Raw genomic sequence first — 19191 nt, 5'->3', positions numbered from 1 at the left:
GATATATTTGTTTCTAGGAAAATGATAAATGTACATCGCATTTACAACAAGGGTACAACACTCCTCTCACATGGGGTGGGCTCCACACACTGTGGGGTCCACCTCATGTGAGAGGGGTGTTGTACCCTTGTTGTACATGCGATGTACGGGAATCACCTCTCAGCTACTCAACTGGCAGCCAACCATTTCATTTTGGAAAATGTTAAATTTACAACACCAACACAACAACCACACAACAACCCCTCACATGAGGGTGGACCCCACACACTGGGGCCCACCCTCATGTGAGGGGTTGTTGTGATGGTGTTGTGTATGAATCAAATCCCTTTCATTTTTTCTTTTTTTCTAACACAAAACTTACAACAACGATACAACAGGCTTACGTGGAAAGTGATTTTTTATTATTTTTGTTTTTTCTTTTCTTTTCTTTTGGGTTTGAAAACTGGTTGGAGGGGATTGAAATTTTCATTTCCCCTCCAACGCAGCTCTCTCTCTCTCTCTCTCTCTCTCTCTCTCTCTCTCTCTCTCTCTCTCTCTCTCTCTCTCTCTCTCTCTCCAACTACCGTTGCCGCCGCTGGTCTTCCCCTTCCCGGCGCCGCTTCACTGGCGGTCGGTCTCCTCCGTCTGAAACCGCCGCTGGTCTCCCGCTCGCTCGCTCACTCACCGGTCGTGACCGACCCTCTCAGCGGTCGGCTTCTGTCTTGGTGGTCGGCCACCCTCCACCGGGCCATCCTTCACCGGAGTTCTGTTTCCGGCAGATTTGGCGGCCGGATCTGTATCCGTCGACGCTAAAAAAGGTACTCGTTGTCACTGGCAGATCTCCCACTTTGCCTTTGTGGGCTGTGAGTTTCTATCAATATTACTATTTTTTAGTTTTATCTTCTCTATTGAATTTTTTGTTCATTTGTTGATCATCGAGTTTGGCTGTTTTGCTATTGTGGGGTTGTCTTGTTTTTGATTCATTATAAGTTTGATGACCTTTCAACTCTTTCACTTCTTTTTATATCTCCTTTGCTGGAGCTTATTCGCTTGCGTGATTGGGACAGAGAGAAAAAATAAATAAGGATTTATCAATGAAAATTATTATCAATAGGAGGTGGTGTTGGAAATAGATGTTGTTTCTAGTTTCAAAAGCCTTTTTGAAATGAAACTTTAGAATCTCTTTTAGTATAGTTTGTATCTTTGATTGAAAGAACAATTGCAATGTAAGCATCTTAAGCAGACTAAACTAGTATCAGCCATATTTCTCCGGACTAACCAAAATACCTTTTGTGCTACAGGAATAGCCACTCCAATACTCCATCAATGAAATATTGATTCTTTCTTTCTCTTATTCTTTACCAAAAAAAAAAAAACTCTGAAAAATAATATTTAAATAAAACAGAGAGTAGAATAGATAATTGTTGGAGTGTGTATAGAAAAACATTTTCTAACATAGAAATTTGTATTTTTTCACTTGGTATTTTAGCTATTGGAGATGCTCTTAACATGTTCTCAATCTTTGATTTCTGTTTGTGGTAGTCCATCTATATCCCTTTTTTTTTTTTTCCTTTTTGTTTTGTTTTGTCTCAGTTTACTAACTTAGAATGCAAGAAATCAAATTGCAATGAGCTAGAAGATTACCATTTCTTTTTATGCCGTGTTTTTACCCTTTTTTGATCTCATCTTTTCTATTTAGCTCTTGACTTTCTTTTGTATTGATGTTTTAAGGCACTGAGTTAATAGTGAAGAAAGTTTAAAAGTGTTTAGCTAATAGTTTTGCGGAAACTTTTATCTAATTCTGATTTATCTGCAATCAATCAACTAGTTGTTCTCTCTTAAAGGTAGGTACTGCTTCTTGCAAGTTTGTGATTTTTTGTTGGTAAATACATATACAATGACCATTGATGAGGATTGGGATGCTTTATAATTATGGCTTAATTATTTGGCTATGTATCTCGACTTGAAAATTTTTATGGTGGATCTTCATGAAATTGCTTTATTTGGTGATAGAAGAGGATTTCCATGCCTCTTTCCAACCAAAGAAAGGAACATAAATTTCGGTAAAGAAAAACAATTCTACAGATCAACTGATGCAAGGACTTGGTTCTTCTTTTTCTCCACCAAACTTAAATGATTTTATTTTTTTCGTTTATCATGCTCTAAGGGCTATTGGTTTTAGGTTGGTAAATTCATCATTTTGCCCAAACTTGCCCTTGTGCAGTGAGTGTAGTGGGGCTGGTCAACAAGTGAAATCCTGTGAACCAATCTTGAGGTCCAAAGGATGAGCTGTGAGCTGTGCTTAGCACAAGCAAGCAAAGCTCATAAGCCTTTATTGCTAAATGAGCCTTAGCCAACTTAATTGGGGGTGGTTCCTTTCCTCTCTTTTTCTATCTTTCATTGTTAGTTCCTGGTTGTCATCTTAAATGTGCACACTTCCTTGAGACCATTAGAGTGACGTTTTGGATGTAATAAATTTTACATATTTTGACTGCAATCAAGGACAGTTGACATGTGGCTCATGTTCCTACTGTGTAAGTTTTTTTTTTCCCCGGATTCTGAGTATCAACCCACTGTCTTAGGATAATTATCTGAAGGCTCAACATTAGTACTTGTGTTCTCTCGGTCTGAGATTTTCTTTCCAATCTTATATACAACCTTGACTGCTTGTATCATTAACAGATATCAGTATGCAGATGTGCGTTCTTTTATTTGTGGGAACAAATGGTGAGACTTACTACAACACAGTTGCTCTGGTTTCCTGTGTGCAAAATTTCCCAAAAAGTCGGGGTCCTGTGGTCGGAATTCTAAAGGGCTTTGCTGGATTGGGTGGGGCAATTTTGACTCAGATATATGCAATGATTCATTCCCCTGATCATGCATCTCTGATATTCATGGTTGCAGTTGGTCCAACAATGATATTCATGTGTGAGCCACAGAAACAAGAACTTGACAGACTTCAGCAGGATTCTAGTGAATGTATATTTGATGCTGAATGTATATATATTTGTATAGTTAAGTCGCAGAATGTATATTTTATGTACAATTTGATGGGCATTTTGAGCTCTAGTGTATGGATTGAAGGCAGAATTTTTTCCCAAGTTGCTTGGTATCTTTTAAGTGAATTTGGTTTTGTCCATTGATGCAAAGCCCAGGTTAAATGGACTCCAGAACTTCATCAAAGATTTGTTGAAGTTCTGGAGTAAATCAACTTGGAGGGCCAGACAATGAGTCTAGAAGTTGGTTCCCAAGGGATCAAGATTCTGCAAGAAAGGAAAGATGCTGGTGCATTTGGTATCCAGAAAAACCCATAAGAAACTCTTAACTCCATGTGAATGTATTTTTGATGCTGAATGTATATATATTTGTATAGTTAAGTCGCAGCTGAATCACAACAATATGTAGCCAGGATTGGCAAGCATTTTGCCATTTTTGGATTGTACTAACAATTACTGATTTCTATGGGAAAGAAAAAAAAAAATTGATATTAGTGGTTCATTTGATTGTTGTGTAATAAAAAGGCCAAGTAGTTTTCTGCCATATATTCTGCGTGCAAACACATTGTGGTTGAGAATATTGTACCTGTAGCTTCTGATCATATACTATTTTTATGCATTTTGTTTGAAAAAAGTATTTGTTCGTTATGAAGAGGGTGCTTTTAGAGGTGTTGAAAAACATGAATATTTGTTACATTTTTTTCACCCAACAATGCAAGCCACACAGACATGCCTAACCATCAACCAACAACAGAAAGGCTAAAAACCAAACAGCCTAAAACAACAACAAACACACCAAGGTTCTGAACACTCAAACTGCTACAAGCAGCACACCGACAGACTAAACTACAACTTGAGTGAGCGATACTGCAATTCTACAACTTGCTGCAACTCTAGAGCCAGTTTGGTGCCATCTTGCTTGACATTGGCTTCAAGGATGGGTCATCTGAAACCTTGGCGAGTGAGCGATACTGCAATTTTACACTTTCGGCATAGTCCAATGTCTTGACTACCTACCTGTATAACAAAAGCAAATTCAATTTTTATTATATTAGATTCGAATGAACAATTCACTTGTTTTCTTTCTTTTTGTTTAGATTATTCATTAATTCAAAGACACTATTAGCTCAAATCATGGGTTAAAAATCAACAATCAAAGCAATCCTAGCCTGAGCCAAATACATACTGCTTAATTGAAAGGAAATAAATTTACTCGAGATAATTACCAAAAAAATAAAAAACTGATGAAAATGATACAAATTAGAAAATTTTAACAGAAAACAAGCTAGAACAAATTTGCATAGAAAAATCTGGGTTCTGAAAGGCTTCCACATCTACAAAATCAGATTTTATTCTTTTTTGTTTTTTTTCTGGAACAGACAACAGATTAATACTTTTGTTTTGACAAGGCTACAGAATTGGTTCTAAAAACTAAGGTACAAAAAGTCTCTAACCAAGGGCAGTAAAGACTAAAATGCATATCATAACATACAAGGAACAAGAACTCCATAATATCCAAATGATTCCAATTTGTTTTCCGCAACATTTGATAGTTTTTCAGCACCAAATAACTTACAGGGTATTGTTGATAACTTCCAGAGGGGATTTGAAAAACTGGGTCTTGTTGATAACTTATAGGATTTGTGCGAGACAATGGATTGGTAATACTACTACTATCACTGTGGAATTAAAACAAACACCAAATACCCAATTCAGAATTTGATCATCCCTTCACAAAGAACAAATAAAAAACAGTCCAATCAAATTACAAAAATTTGGAAGTAAAATGAATCAAAAGAGTACCTTGAAACTGAATCTGGGGAAGGCAAATCAAATCCACCACTTGACTTCGGTTGGGGCAGTTGAGGGGCTGCGGTTTCCGACGGTACTCACAGGCAGATCCGGCCAGAGAGAGGGATGGGCTGCGGGCTGCGGTTTCCGACGGACACCGGAGGAGAACTCCGGTGAAGCAGCGCCGGCAAGGAGAATACCCACGACCGGAGAGGGACGCCGGACGCCGATTTGGGATGGGGACTGTACGGAGAGAATTCAGAGAGAGGGAGGGGGGGTGCGTTGGGGGGAAATGAAATTTCATTTCCCCTCCAACCGGTTTTGACTGAAAAAAAAAAAGAAAAAAAAAAGGAAAAAAACGGTTAAAAGTGCCTTTCCACGGACTGCCGGCCGGAGAAGAGACAGAGAGAGAGACGCGTTAGGAGGGGAAATGCGATGCACGGAGAGAGACAGAGAGAGCGTCGCCGGAGAGTACCTTTTTTAGCGTCGACGGATACAGATCCGGCCGCCAAATCGGCCGGAAACAGAACGCCGGTGAAGGATGGCCCGGTGGAGGGTGGCCGACCACCAAGACAGAAGGCTACCCCCGAGAGGGTCGGTCACGACCGGTGAGTGAGCGAGCGAGCGAGCGGGAGACCAACGGCGGTTTCGGACGGAGGAGACCGACCGCCAGTGAAGCGGCGCCGGGAAGGGGAAGACCAGCGGCAGCAACGGTAGTTGGAGAGAGAGAGAGAGAGCTGCGTTGGAGGGGAAATGAAAATTTCAATCCCCTCCAACCAGTTTTCAAACCCAAAAGAAAAGAAAAGAAAAAACAAAAATAATAAAAAAATCACTTTCCACGTAAGCCTGTTGTATCGTTGTTGTAAGTTTTATGTACGAGAATCATTTCCCTCAAGTGACCCGGGGTGTTGCGTGGCTACCCCCCATTGGTTGGGGTGGCCAGGTCACTCCCGGGCACCCACCTCTTTTCATTTTTTATTTTTTATTTTAAAAATAATTATTATTATTTAGTTTTTTTATTTTATTAAGAATGTTATGTGCCATCAGTTTATTAGTGCTGACATAGCACTTAACAGAATTTGTTAAATTTTTTAACAAAATTTAACTCTAATGAACGATTTGTAAATTAGATCAACCTCAATGATTTATGAACTCATTTTAATACTACAAAGAAACAATTTGTCAATTAATAAAAAAAAAATGCCTCAAAATATCACCTCAATTTTTTTAAAAAAATAATCACATAGTCAATAGGCTCAGTAAATCTCTATTTTTTTTTTTTTAATTATTTCAAAAAATCACGTAGATATATTTGTTTCTAGGAAAATGATAAATGTACAACGCATTTACAACAAGGGTACAACACTCCTCTCACATGGGGTGGGCTCCACACACTGTGGGGTCCACCTCATGTGAGAGGGGTGTTGTACCCTTGTTGTACATGCGATGTACGGAATCACCTCTCATTGTTCTAACGTACGGCTAATCTTTGGTTAATTAAAAAAGTCCCTAAAAATTGCTCTGACGACGTCGTTAGAAAGAAAAACGAAAAAAGAACACCCAAAAGCCCAGTCCCCACGTCCCCCAAACTCGGCCTCCGATCTGTACGCTCACAACCACCTGTTTTGGAAACCCTAAGGCCTAAGCTTCTAAGCACCCGATAACCGATCGTCCACCCCACGAAATCTACCATCCTCGACGACGGAGGGATTGAGCTTCCCTTCCAGGTACCCATTTCATTTCTGGTTAAATTCTTTGTGTATTTGGTATTCGTGCTTCTGTTGTGTTTCTTTGTGTTTGTATGTATGCGAGCTTTTTTTGTTCTTGATTTTTTAGATTCATGGGTTTTATTTAGTATTCCTTGTTATGGGGCCCATAACATTCCTCTTGCTGTGATATATGGGTTTTGGCTGTTGTTCTTGCTGGTCTACTGTGTGAGTGGAAATTGGCTTGTAATGTTGTGTTTCTGTGTGATGGTGATTGTAAAAGTTTGGGCTTGTTTGTAATTAAAGGGTTATTGTTCTTGTAATGTTAATTTGGTTGGTTATGACTCTTTTTTTTTCTTATCTAAGTTTCGAAAATATACTTTGAAATTGTTTTTTTTTTTAATATTTTTTAGTAAAGTTGGCCAATTTGTATAAATTTATGCCATTTATTTGTATCTGAAGTAATTATTGACGTTTTGAGCCCGATTTGGCCTCTGAACCTTGAACCTCTTGCATTGCTGGTTATCCGAACGGTCAGGTGCAGTCTGGATCTCAAAACTATGGCCACACCTACTGTTGTAAAGATTCCTCTCTTGTGTCAAATAAGTAATTTGTCCCATTCTCTTCCTCTCTTTCTTTCTCTTTTCAATTGCTTTGGGCTACTATCTAAAGAAGTCCATCTGCTTTAGATGATTTCATGAGAAGTTGGAGTTTGAATCGATTCACTTGAATTTCTAATGATGGGTGAGGATGAGGAACTGGGTTATTGACATCTGGGTGCTGAGTACAGTGATACTAGTTGCTTGAGATGGTTGCTTGTTGAAAATAATTTGTTGTTTGCTGTTGGGGTTTGGTGTTTTCTATTTTGAAGGAGAATGTAAGGGGTTTGGTTTGGACGAATGGATGTGATCTTCGGTGTGTGGTTGTTGTGTGGACAGGGAGGAGGCAGCAGCTGTTTGGTGTTGTGGTGGTGGTGGTTGTATTCCTGCAGATCAGTGGTGGTAGGTTTTGTTAAGGATAATATTGAACATGAGTTCAGATAGCAGGAGCAGAAGCAGGAGCAGGAGCAGGAGCCCATTGGATCGTAAGATCCGTTCTGATCGCTTTTCTTATCGTGATGCACCTTACAAGAGAGATTCACGGCGGGGTTTCAGGTTTTCTGACTTTTGACCATTTATATATTATTTACTTTGTCTACACAATATGTGGGCTAGGGAAGAAAAAGTAAACTCTTATGCTTCACCAGAGACAGTGTATGAATATAATTATCATCCTATTTGTGTTGAGTAAGACTCCTACTTGAATTTGTCCTTGAAATCCTATATTATTCGTATTTTATAATTTTTCTTGTAGATGATTTTTTGGCTTTTGCTTTGTTTTTTGAACTATTGTCTGGAAATACTGTAATTTTCAAAGAGCAGTGCCAATCCGATGAGATTCAGTGCCCTCCCCCCCCCAAAATATATATATATATATATATATTATGCTCCATAAATAAAGATTTCGAGTATTAGATTTTGTATGTTATGTATACATATGCTGAACTCCTAAAAACTGTATTTCATCTGCTTTTGGAATCTTTACATATTCGCAGCATGCAAGTGATGTAGTTTTACATTTTGAATGCAGTTTCTGTGCATATTTTTATTAGATCATGCATATGGTTCTTCCTGGGAAGAACTTGTGTAGGATACTAACCCATTATCTTGGTGTTGTTTTCTGTATTTGGTTTTGTTTTCAGCCGAGACAATCTATGTAAGAATTGCAAACGTCCAGGTCATTATGCTAGAGAGTGCCCTAATGTGGCAATTTGTCACAATTGTGCCCTGCCTGGGTAAGTAAACTTATTCTGGCTCTGCATTCTAATTGAAACATATGTGTTCATTTAAAGACATTACTCACGTTATAGTCCCACTTAGTTGTTCAATACTTTTTAGTATATATCATTGGAAAAATATAGAGTATTCAGTTTATGTCTTTAGTACATGCCTGTAAATCTTGAAATCTGTAAATTTAAGCCTCTTTTTCTCACTGCATCTAACACGACCAACTCCACTTAACTCCCTTTCTGCAGCTGCTGTTACAGCCTACATAACTACCTAATACCACTATCTCACATTACCACAACCACCACCAGCATATAGCCATTGCTACCCCTGCACTGCATTTGAGGTACTGCCACTTCCAAAATTACCAACTCCCTCTACCTTTATCAGTGCACTGTCTGATCCATCTCCACCCTTAAGCCAGTGTCAACGCATAAGCCAGTGGCATCAATCAATTTGTGATGCAAACATGGGTTGCCTGCGTCAAAGCACCATTACTACTTTTTTCACCACCCCCATCACAATTTTGCCTCTACTGTCCTGTCTCCACTCTGTTCTACTTCACTATAACCTCTGCCTCTGCCTTACTTTTGCATCTGCTCTCATCAGCTTAAGAAACAATGGAGGCGTTTGGCCTAACGCCAACTTTCATCAATGGCATCCAACAGTATCACCTCTATTGTGTGCCTTATTGTTATTTCGACTGCACCACTCATGTCTCAAGAGAAAGAGGGATGGTCCTGGGCAATAACAAGGTTGCTGTGTATTAGAAAAGCTGGCATTCTTTTAGCTTTTGCTAGAATTTATAATATGCTGCAGCCGTGGGATACCCAACCTTCGCAGGATTAAATTACCTTAAGCTCAAACCAATCTCTGTGCAGAATTATGTGATCCCCAAAGGATGAGAACAAAAAACTTCCAAGGTTTGGGTGTATGAGAACTGGAGCATGGACATCTTAAGACTTTCCATGTTTCTAGCAAAAGTAGAGCATGGCCTTATGAGGAAGAGTAATGTTACATACTCAACTCCCATCCCACTAGTCTGACGTCTCATTTGCCTTTAGATCGGCCTGTATTGAAAAATGAAAAAATTCATGGGCTGGTGGGTACTACCCCATCAACCCAGTGGGATGAGAGTTGAGTATTTAGAATTATTCTACGAGGAATGTGGGAAGGGTATATCTTACTTTGTTCATTTCACTCCAATGATAATTATGTCATTTTCATATAATGGGAATGTAATTTGTGTCTTCATCCAATAGTACTGATATTCCTCCTTTTTTTTAATGGGACCTTTCATTCAATACTGAAATATTCCTGTCTTTCCAGACACATTGCTTCAGAATGCACTACAAAGTCGCTGTGTTGGAACTGTCGAGAACCTGGTCACATGGCCAGCAATTGTCCAAATGAGGGCATCTGTCATACCTGTGGTAAGGCTGGACATCGGGCTAGAGAGTGCACGGCTCCCCAGCTACCACCTGGCGACTTGAGGTTGTGCAACAACTGTTATAAGCAGGGTCATATTGCAGCTGACTGCACAAACGAAAAGGCATGCAACAATTGTAGGAAGACTGGCCACCTGGCACGTGATTGTCCAAACGATCCCATCTGCAACTTGTGCAATGTAGCTGGGCACGTAGCTAGACAGTGCCCAAAATCCAGCATTCTTGGAGAACGCGGTGGCGGTGGCGGTGGTGGTGGTGGTGGTGGTGGTGGTAGTGTTCGCAGCAGTGGTTACCGCGACATTGTATGCAGGAATTGCCAGCAGCTGGGTCATATGAGCAGGGATTGCATGGGCCCCTTGATGATATGTCACAACTGTGGTGGACGGGGACATCTGGCATATGAGTGCCCTTCTGGCAGGTTTATGGATCGCTATGCCAGGAGGTACTGATGATGGATGGCAGATCATTTTCTGGGCAATCTATTTTCTTAATTATGTTTTTACCTTGAGCATTAGTGGCTTAGCTTTTGGACAAAATTGAAGGTTGAGACTTAATAGTTGCTTAGCTTTTGGACAAAATTGAAGGTTGAGACTTAATAGATTGTGAGGAATGGATTTGAAACTTTATTTGGCAGGGTTGTGCTGATATTGATGTGGAGCGTTTGTTTTTTCTTTGGAACTTATTTCGTATGATTGTGCTTGAGATCAGTATAGATTTAACTATTATAAAAGCTATATGCCAATTATGTTACTAGACGATGTGATCATGTATAATTTCCTTGGTGAATTCCTTGAACTCTTTTTGTAATGTCTTAGGTATCCTATTTTCCATGATTTAGAAGCTTTGCAAAATAAATATTGGATTGGACTTACGTTGAAAAGGTTCCTGTTTTACTTTGGTGCTAGTGTTGACCCTTGGAATGTGCAATCTTTGGTAATGAAACAGGAAAATGCAGTCAACTTGTGGAGTTAGAAAACTGCTATTCCTCTTTACTCAGAAGCTGCTTGTACATTACTGTGCCATGGTTTCAGGGCATTCTGTAAAATATTATTTGAATCTGGTTAATCAGGGTTCCTTATCAATTACGATTCGAATCTGGGCTTGTGTGATTTTTTATGTTATCGCGTCTGGTTGTTGCCGATGGTTTTTTTACTGCTGTGAAGCTTATTGAAATAAAAAGTAAAATAAATAAATAAATCTTGTGTCAAGGTTTCGAAAAGCATATCCATACATGTACGACGATAGTTTCAAGAGGTTGAACACTTGAATGTGACACATATCTAAAAATTGAGTGTTTTACTCTGTTTATTTGGAGACTTGCTGTGTAATGGGAAACAGAAAGATACACAATTTCTCTTAAAGAATGCTATAGATGAAGAGATCGGGGTTCTCTGCGATTCTCTTGTCTGAATTGTAGGGGATTCTTTGCATTTATGAGAGGTTCTTAATGGAGTCTATATGCTTGAATATGTGTTCGGGTTGATTCTTTGTAATTGTGAGAAAATGGGACTTATCTGTCCGAACACCTGCTCGAGCAGGTAGCCCATTGTTGGGGTAGATTAACTCTATTGAAACTTCGCATAATTGCATGCTTGATTGAAAAAAAATAAAAAAATAAATCCCCAATTATAAAGGATTGTGATTCTTTATTTTTGCTCAATTTGCCCGTGAATCCCCTGGCATTTTTGCAATTTTATGTGACAATTTGTAATATAAAAGGACTAAAAATTGCCTCACGGTTCTTTTATAGCCTTCATAGTGAATGCTGATGGTGATACCAAAGTAGATTGAAGAAAGCTTCTTAACCTCACATGGTTGTAAAAGAAAACCTTATAGACTATTGATCATAATCCTTCATGTAAGTCTTCAAAAACTTACTGGTTTTATGGAGTTTGAAAATATCTCAATAACCAATGCGTCACTCCCAATCATCTTTATTTAATACTTTATATTGTTTCACTTCTTCATTTTTTTATTTTTTATTTTTTATTTTTAGAACTTCACTTAATGATACGAAACTTTCACCGTTTTTAATAGAAGCTACCTGAATTTCAAAACATATTAATTTAGTATATTTATTTTTCGGAAAGTCTCAATTAGGGTTCTCCCTTAAGATTTTCCGTTAAATCTTTTCAAAATTTCCAAAATACCCTTTCATATTTTTAGGAAAAAAAAAATAGAAAAAAAATTGTTAGGATTTAGGTGTTGGTTATAATTTAACAGAATTTGTAAAAATACCCATGCCTTAATCTTTGAAAAAATTTATAATTTTTTTTAAAAAAAAAATTAAAAACACAATAATATTTTGAGAATTTTGATAGAATTTAATGAAAAATCCTAACAGAATACTCCTAATTGAGACATTCCTAAAAATGAAAATTGAGACGTTTTGAAGTTCAGCTACCTTCTATCAAAAATGATAAAAGTTCGGTACCCTTAAGTGAAGTTATCCATTTTTTTTTTTAAAAAAAAAAAAAGCTTATCATTAATGAGAAAAATCTTGAAAACTGTTATTAGTAGTTACAATGTTACGAATACAATATATATTCCTCTATATTAATTAATTCATTAGTAAGAGAAAGCACTTACTTAACTAGCCTAGAAGCTATTCCAATGTCAACATTAGTTTATTAAATGGACAAAAATTTCTTACAAACGGATTTGTAAGAATTTTTATATAACCCACGTATAAAATTGACATGTATCATTTAGTATGTGAGAAGCACGTGTTGTTTTAATAACATGTGTTTCTCATATGCTTTTTTTTAATATCATTAATAAAAAAATATGTGCTTCTCATATGTTTAAAATGACACATGTTACTCTTATATGTGAGTTGTATGAACTTTCTTACAAACCGATTTGTATGAAATTTTTGTCCTTACTAAATTTAGCTTGAAGGAGACATTTTAATAGAATATATATAAAAGAACTATAAAGTGCAAAGGATATATTTTTTCCTTCGGGTATGCCAGGGGCCCATTTGATCCACGGAAAATACAATGGAGACAATCAAGTCCATTCTTTTCATTCTCCCTAGTGCCTACATTAAAATACATTGGAAGACGAGCCTCTTATACGATGACAAGAAACTTTTCAATTTAGTTGACTGATTCCCATAAAGAAAAACTTGAATGCTTTTCAAAGATTTGGTGGGCATAACCCTCTAGCTTAAAGTAGCATTGTTAGAAGAGGGCTGATTGCCACCCGTTTTGATTAAGAGCCTTTCTACACGAGTAATGTTACACATCATTCCATTATCCTCCTAAATTTGATGTGGCTCTTAAAATTACCATTGAATTTATGATAGATCATTATTGAATTTTGATCTAATGGTGATTTTAAGAGCCACATCAATTTTGGGAGGATAAAAAGAGGACAAGAGGATGATGTGTAGCATTACTCTTTTCTACACATCATTCACTCATCCCTCCTTCATTATCCTCATTTCCTTAAAAAAATTGATTTTTATTATAAAAGGGTGATAAGGGGAGGATGAGGGGAGGATGTGTAGAAGGGCTCCGAAAAATATAAGGCTTCTTATAATTTTTGTTTTTTTACTCTATTTCTTTAGAGAGCAAAGTGGTGGTGGCATCTTTAGTTTGCGAGAAACATTTTTTTTAGTGGTAGAATTATGAAGGATATTTTTTTTTTTTTTTTTTTTTTTTTTTTTTTTTTTTTGGTACCCTTATTTTTTGTTTCCCAAAAACATAGCAAAAGAAAGTAAGATGAAAAATTTAGACTTATGTTTTTCTTATAAAAAAGGCTAAATAACATATAAAATGTGCCTAAAAGGCCCATATTAAAATGCAGTAATGCAATGCAATTTTAGCAACCGACAGTTATTTTAAAAACGCTAATCGCATAAAGCGAAATCATTGCGGTTATTAAAATATGATAATCGCCTAAAATAATTATGATTATAAGCAATAACTAATCGTAACTGTCTTTTCATGTCTATCAACTCCCTTCTAAAGAGTGGTTCTAACAAGGGAATTGATTGTTGGGAGACGAAAAACCGTCCCCCAACCGGCATATATAATAAATAAATGTTTTTTTAATCAAAAAGTAATTCTGATGTCACATCAGAATTGTTTTTTGATTAAAAAAACCATTTATTAATTAAAAGGAATGCTAAACATCTTCCACTCATCCTCCTTCGTCATCATCTTTTCCTTAAAAAAATTGATTTTTATTAAAAAGTTGTCTATGATGTCCCTATTTTCCGTTTCATAGTTTTCTCAACAACCAAACAAAATTCATTGAAACAAAATTAAAAATAAAACTGAAAACTGTAAGACTCCTCTTAGTTTTCTCATTTACCAAACAGATCGAAAACTCATTTCCTTCTTTCTCTGAGCAACGTACCAAGCAGAGCGTCAATACAGAGAGAGAGAGAGAGAGAGAGAGATAACAACTGTAAGACTCTTCTTAGTTTTCTCATTTACCAAACAGACCAAAAAACTCATTTTCTTCTTTCTGTGAGAAACCAAACAGAGCGCCAATACACACACAGAGGGAGAGAGAGAGTACAGCATGTCAAGGCGGTCGAACTCCGGGAGTCACACCACGGCGCGCTAGGCACGTTGCTCATCTCCAGGTTGATGGCGATGAAGTCCGTTGCTAGCACCTGCAGCTGTAGCCCACTCAGCGCCTGAACCTTAATGTCTCCTTCTCACCCAATGTGTGTGGTGCAGCGTGAAAGAATGAAAGGTTCAAAATGAAATGAAAAAAAAAAAGAAAAAAAGAAAAAGGCTTGTAAATCCTAAACCCAAAACCACATCATTTTGGTATATAAATATATATTTTATATATAATATATATTATATATAAAGATAGGTGGTTATCTGTCATTAACCGCTTTGCTTTAGGCAGTTAGCAGTTTCTTCTAACATCCTACCAAAACGGTTATACGATTAATGGTTATATATGGTTAGCGGTTAGCAGACAATTAATAACCGCCTACTTATACACTCCTAAGAGTTGATGCATTCTACCAAAAGAATAAGATAAATTTTCCAATCTTTCTCTATTTTAAATAAATATTTAGCTCTACACGAGGAAAAATAAAATAAAATATTAATTATAAAAAAATAAATTTATTATTTTTTTTTTATCAATTCAAACTTTTAAAAAATAGATATGAACTTCCCTCTCCTTGAGTCTCAATCTAATGAGACTTATCAATGGCCCTATTTTTAAAACAACAGATCAATTAAAATTCTTATTGGGCGGGGTTTCACTCATAATGCTCTATTTATTTTAATGTAAAAAAAATTTCGTTGTAAAATATAAAACATTTTTCAATGTTTGGCGCTTACAAAAAAAATCACAAATATTTTTTATATTTTCATTCAATTATATTAACTTATAAAAATTCATTTTTATTCACAAGATAAAAATATTAATGTAAAATAATACAAAAATTATCGGTGACAAGATTTCGTTACTGACAAGTAGGATTTTAGCCACTTTCACCATATTCCGGCTACTATTGCCGGATTTCGACGATAAATGCCAGAATCCGAACAATTTCATTAGAATTTGGGTTGGACGGATTCCGGTGAAAGTGGCCGGAATCTAGCCATTTGTGTCGGAATTTGGCTGTTCTGGCAAGATCCCGGCCAGCTGGCAGGAATCCAACCATTCTGGTCACCGAAATCTTGTCTAGCCGGATTCCGGTAACAGTGACTAGACGGTGTCAAATTTGGTGACCAGATTCTAGTGGTAGTCAATTGCTTCAGCGTGAAGGTCGATTGTTTCGTTTAAAAGATGGTCGAATGCATCTACCGTTTATGAAAAATGATTTACGCTTTTAAAAAGTGTAATAATTTTTTGAAATTTACTAAGCATTTTTTGTCAAACAAAAAATCATTTTCAGATTGACTACTATTTTCGTCCCTACCAAACAGTAGAAGATGTCGAAATAATTTTTCAAATAACATTTTACGCCGAAACAAATGAAGCATGATAATAATTCTAATAAAATTATTTGTATACTTTTTCTTTTAACAAGAAGTATCCAAAGTTTGGTTTCAATTAGGTTTGGGTAGGTATAGTTTGATAAAGTATTGATTAAATGATTAAATTTATTATTTATTTTCAGCTTAAACTTTTAAGATAAGTGGTAATTTATTGTATTGATTAAATAATTAAATATATCTATTCCTATCAACTTATCATTTTAGAATAAATGATGATTTAACATAGTTTTTCTCTCTCTATTCTACACCTATGGATAATGAAAAAAATGTTAGATTTAAATGGTGATTCAACATGTGATTAGAAAGTGTTAAATATTTTTTCTTTTAGTGAATGATGTATTTCAATGACATTTTAACACGTGTCAGCAAATTATAAAAAGAGTTATATGTGTAATATTATTTTAGGTAACTATTGAGTTACGAAGAATCTTGACAGAATTTCAAGAGAATTTTTATTATTAGTCTGCTCGACCTTATAATTTCACAGGCCAAAAGTACGATTTTAAATAAAATCAAATAAATTGTATCGTTTGAAATATATTTTTTAAAAAATCGAGGTTTGAAAAAATATAAATACATGCAATTATTTATTTTTTAGATCGTAGGCAATTAAGAGTATTTTTAGAAACACGTAACTTTAAATAAAAAATTAAAATTTTACTAAACTTTTAACTCCGTTTTGAGGGAAAGAAAGCATTTCATTGAGATCAATAGCATTACAACAACAGACACCACAACAAGGGTGAAACATAAGCACCATAAAGGTGTACAAACATCTCAATACAATACAGACAGTTGCTACTAAATAAAACCCAGCCAACAGAATGATGCCTCTGCGTTGACATACACCTTTACTTGAACAGGGAGTCGGTCACACATTCTGGGCGATTGCCAATGACTAGATTAATGTACATACAAAGTAAACTGTCCAAAGAAACACAAACAACAACAAAACAGGAAAAGCTCAACGGAGGAGCTGTCTGCCGGGAGAGCCACCGCCTGTGGCGGCGCGTGCACCGCACGCGCCGGCACCAGAGAACAAGCCCATCAACCCTGAAGTGCCAAAAGCCTCCGATCATCACCAGAACCACCATACATGGCGAAGAAAACCGGTTTGCAGCCTTCACGCGCGATCCAAAACGAAAACCACCCAGGCGCGTGAAGGCCACGCGCTGATCATCGAGAGACCGCACAGCCGTGGAGAGTGGCTGGAGCACCAGAGACTGACGACGAACACAGCTAACAGGCGCGTGTCCACCAGAAGACGGCGAAAACTTGTAGATCTGGCCTCCAAAAAAAACTTTTAACTCCGTTTATAAAAATATCATATTTTAAAATAGCCGATACGATTCCAACCCGACAGTAAAATATCGGTAGAAGAACCGTAAAAAACAAAAGAACATAAAGTAAACAAGCCCATTAAGGCACTCATGGAGTCGTGGCCCAGTAAAAAAACGGACTTCTCCTAAAACTGAAAAACAGAAGGCGGGCCTGAGCTCCAACTATTATAACCGAAGGCTTCTGTCGCCGCTCTTACCCAAATCGCGCTTTTCACAGACTCAGACTCACAGTTTTTGTGCTCGTTCGTCTGATTTATCCGCTGTTCTCGACGCCGCGGCATCAGGTTCGTTTCCCCTTATCTCGCCATATCAAATGGTTCATTGTGGTTTTTCGTGTGATGGATTTTTAGGGTTAGGGCTAATTCTTTTTTCCCTGTTCATGTTTAAGCGTTTTTGTGTGCATGTATGGATGTTTTGGTTTAATTTTTCCTCAGTAGTGATAATTAGGGTTACGTATGATGTGATATTCTGTGTTGTAAATGCGCAGATAGGTTTAAAGGAGATGCTTAGGAGTAGGGGCTGAGTAGGAGATGGCTGATGTGACACAGGAGACGGGGGTGGCTGAGGAGGCAGGTGTGGTTGGGGATTTGCCCGATGAGGCGGAGCGGACAGAGGTTGCGGATGTGGCTGGCATGGCAGATGTGTGTTATGTGGAGGTGGAGAAGGATGAGGCTTCCACGGTGGGAATGAGGGAGGTTGCTGAGAAGGGGGATGTGGCTGACTTGGTGGATGGGAAGGAGGTTGGTGCAGAGATGGAGGACATGGCTGACTTGAAGGAAACGACAATGGTTGCAGAGGAAGAGGATGTGGCTGACTTGGCGGAAACGAGGGAGGTTGCAGAGGAGGATGTGGCTGACTTGGCGGAAACGAGGGAGGTTGCAGAGGTGGCCGTGGCTGACTTGGCAGAAACGACAGAGGTTGCAAAGAAAGAGGATGTGGCTGACTTGGCGGAAGCGAGGGAGGTTGCAGAGGAGGAGGTTGTGGCTGACTTGGTGGAAATGACGGAGGTTGTTGAGGAGGAAGATGTGGCTAAATTGGCGGAAGTGACAGAGGTTGCAAACGAGGAGGATGTGGCTAAATTGGCGGAAGTGACTGAAGTTGCAAACAAGGAGGATGTGGCTGACTTGGTGGAAATGAGGGAGGTGGCAAAGGAGGATATGGCTGACTTGGTTGAAATGAGAGAGGTTGCAAAGGAGGATGTGCCTGACTTGCCAGAAATGATGGAGGTTGCAGAGGAGGAGGATGTGGCTGAATTGCCGGAGGAGACATATGTGGCTGGCCAAGTGGTGGAAGATGGGGATTTGCCAGGTCCAGTAGCTGAGGAAACGGATTTGACAGGCCCAGTGGTTGAGGAGACAGATCTGGCAGGTGCAATGGGTGAGGAGACAGATTTTGCAGGCCCGGTAGTTGAGGAGACAGATTTAGGTGGCCATGTGGATGAGAGAGAGGAAGCAGTAGACGAAGCAAATGTGGCTCATGTGGCAAATGAAACCATGGAGGCAGAGGAGGACTTGGCAGAGGAGGCCATGGAGGCAGAGGAGGCCATGGAGGCAGACGAGATAGAAGCAATAGAGATGACGGAAATGGCTGAGGATGCCATAGAGGCAGAGGAGATAATAGAGGCCGAAGAGGAAATGGAGGTGACAGAGGAGATGGAGGCGGTGGAGGCGAGTAAGGGAAGTGGTGGAGGGAAGAGGAAGCGTGGCAAGAATTCTCGGGCCCCAGCAAGAGTCCCAAGGAAGAAGGTGGAAGAGGATGTTTGTTTCATTTGCTTTGATGGGGGTGATCTTGTGCTTTGCGATCGCCGGTGAGATTATCATGGACTTTTTTCTTTGTGATATTTGTTGTGCCAGTATTTTTCTTCTTCAGGGTTTATGGTCAATTTAATGAGATTGTTTTTTTTTTTTTTTTTTTGTGGATTATTAGGGGATGCCCTAAGGCGTACCATCCTTCTTGTGTTAATCGCGATGAGGCATTCTTTCGAGCTAAGGGTCGATGGAATTGTGGTATGTTGCTGCTTTGGCCTTTGATTTCCGTTTTGTAATTTGAACTAGTAATGTTAAGTTTTGGTGATTGGTGGTGTATATCTGATGTGACCTAAGTTTGTGGTATGTTAACTTC

At 38.1% G+C, this 19191-nt stretch overlaps 2 protein-coding genes across 5 annotated transcripts in view; both read left to right on the top strand.

Moving 5' to 3' along the window:
• The first annotated feature begins 6300 nt into the window (after positions 1–6300).
• On the top strand, positions 6301–10415 carry LOC133880025 (zinc finger protein GIS2-like). 3 transcript variants are annotated; one of them, XR_009902176.1, is made up of 5 exons: positions 6301–6493; positions 7411–7626; positions 8214–8306; positions 9628–10288; positions 10331–10415. XR_009902176.1 is itself a non-coding variant. In XM_062318882.1 (4 exons), exons 2-4 carry the CDS (start codon positions 7502–7504, stop codon positions 10193–10195), a joined length of 786 nt encoding a protein of 261 aa, XP_062174866.1. In that variant the 5' UTR covers positions 6301–6493; positions 7411–7501; the 3' UTR covers positions 10196–10415. The 3 variants fall into 3 exon arrangements, 2 of the variants coding, with proteins under 2 accessions (XP_062174866.1, XP_062174867.1); XM_062318882.1 differs by having other exon boundaries at positions 9628–10415; XM_062318883.1 differs by having other exon boundaries at positions 6320–6493; positions 7344–7626; positions 9628–10415.
• A 6799-nt stretch (positions 10416–17214) lies between these two features.
• LOC133879673 (zinc finger CCCH domain-containing protein 44) overlaps positions 17215–19191 on the top strand; it is a 28216-nt gene continuing 26239 nt past the window's right edge. Inside the window, exons 1-4 of one of the 2 annotated variants that reach the window (XM_062318349.1) lie at positions 17215–17354; positions 17558–17903; positions 17946–18877; positions 18997–19076. In XM_062318349.1, coding sequence (XP_062174333.1) covers positions 17601–17903; positions 17946–18877; positions 18997–19076 — 1315 coding nt within the window. In that variant the 5' untranslated portion in view covers positions 17215–17354; positions 17558–17600. Of the gene's footprint in view, positions 17355–17557; positions 18878–18996; positions 19077–19191 lie in introns of both variants that reach the window. The other variant, XM_062318348.1, reaches the window with a different exon arrangement.

The sequence above is a fragment of the Alnus glutinosa genome, chromosome 10 (genome assembly GCF_958979055.1).
Source record: "Alnus glutinosa chromosome 10, dhAlnGlut1.1, whole genome shotgun sequence".
NCBI lineage: Eukaryota > Viridiplantae > Streptophyta > Magnoliopsida > Fagales > Betulaceae > Alnus > Alnus glutinosa.
This window is presented reverse-complemented; position numbering and strand designations above follow the sequence as displayed.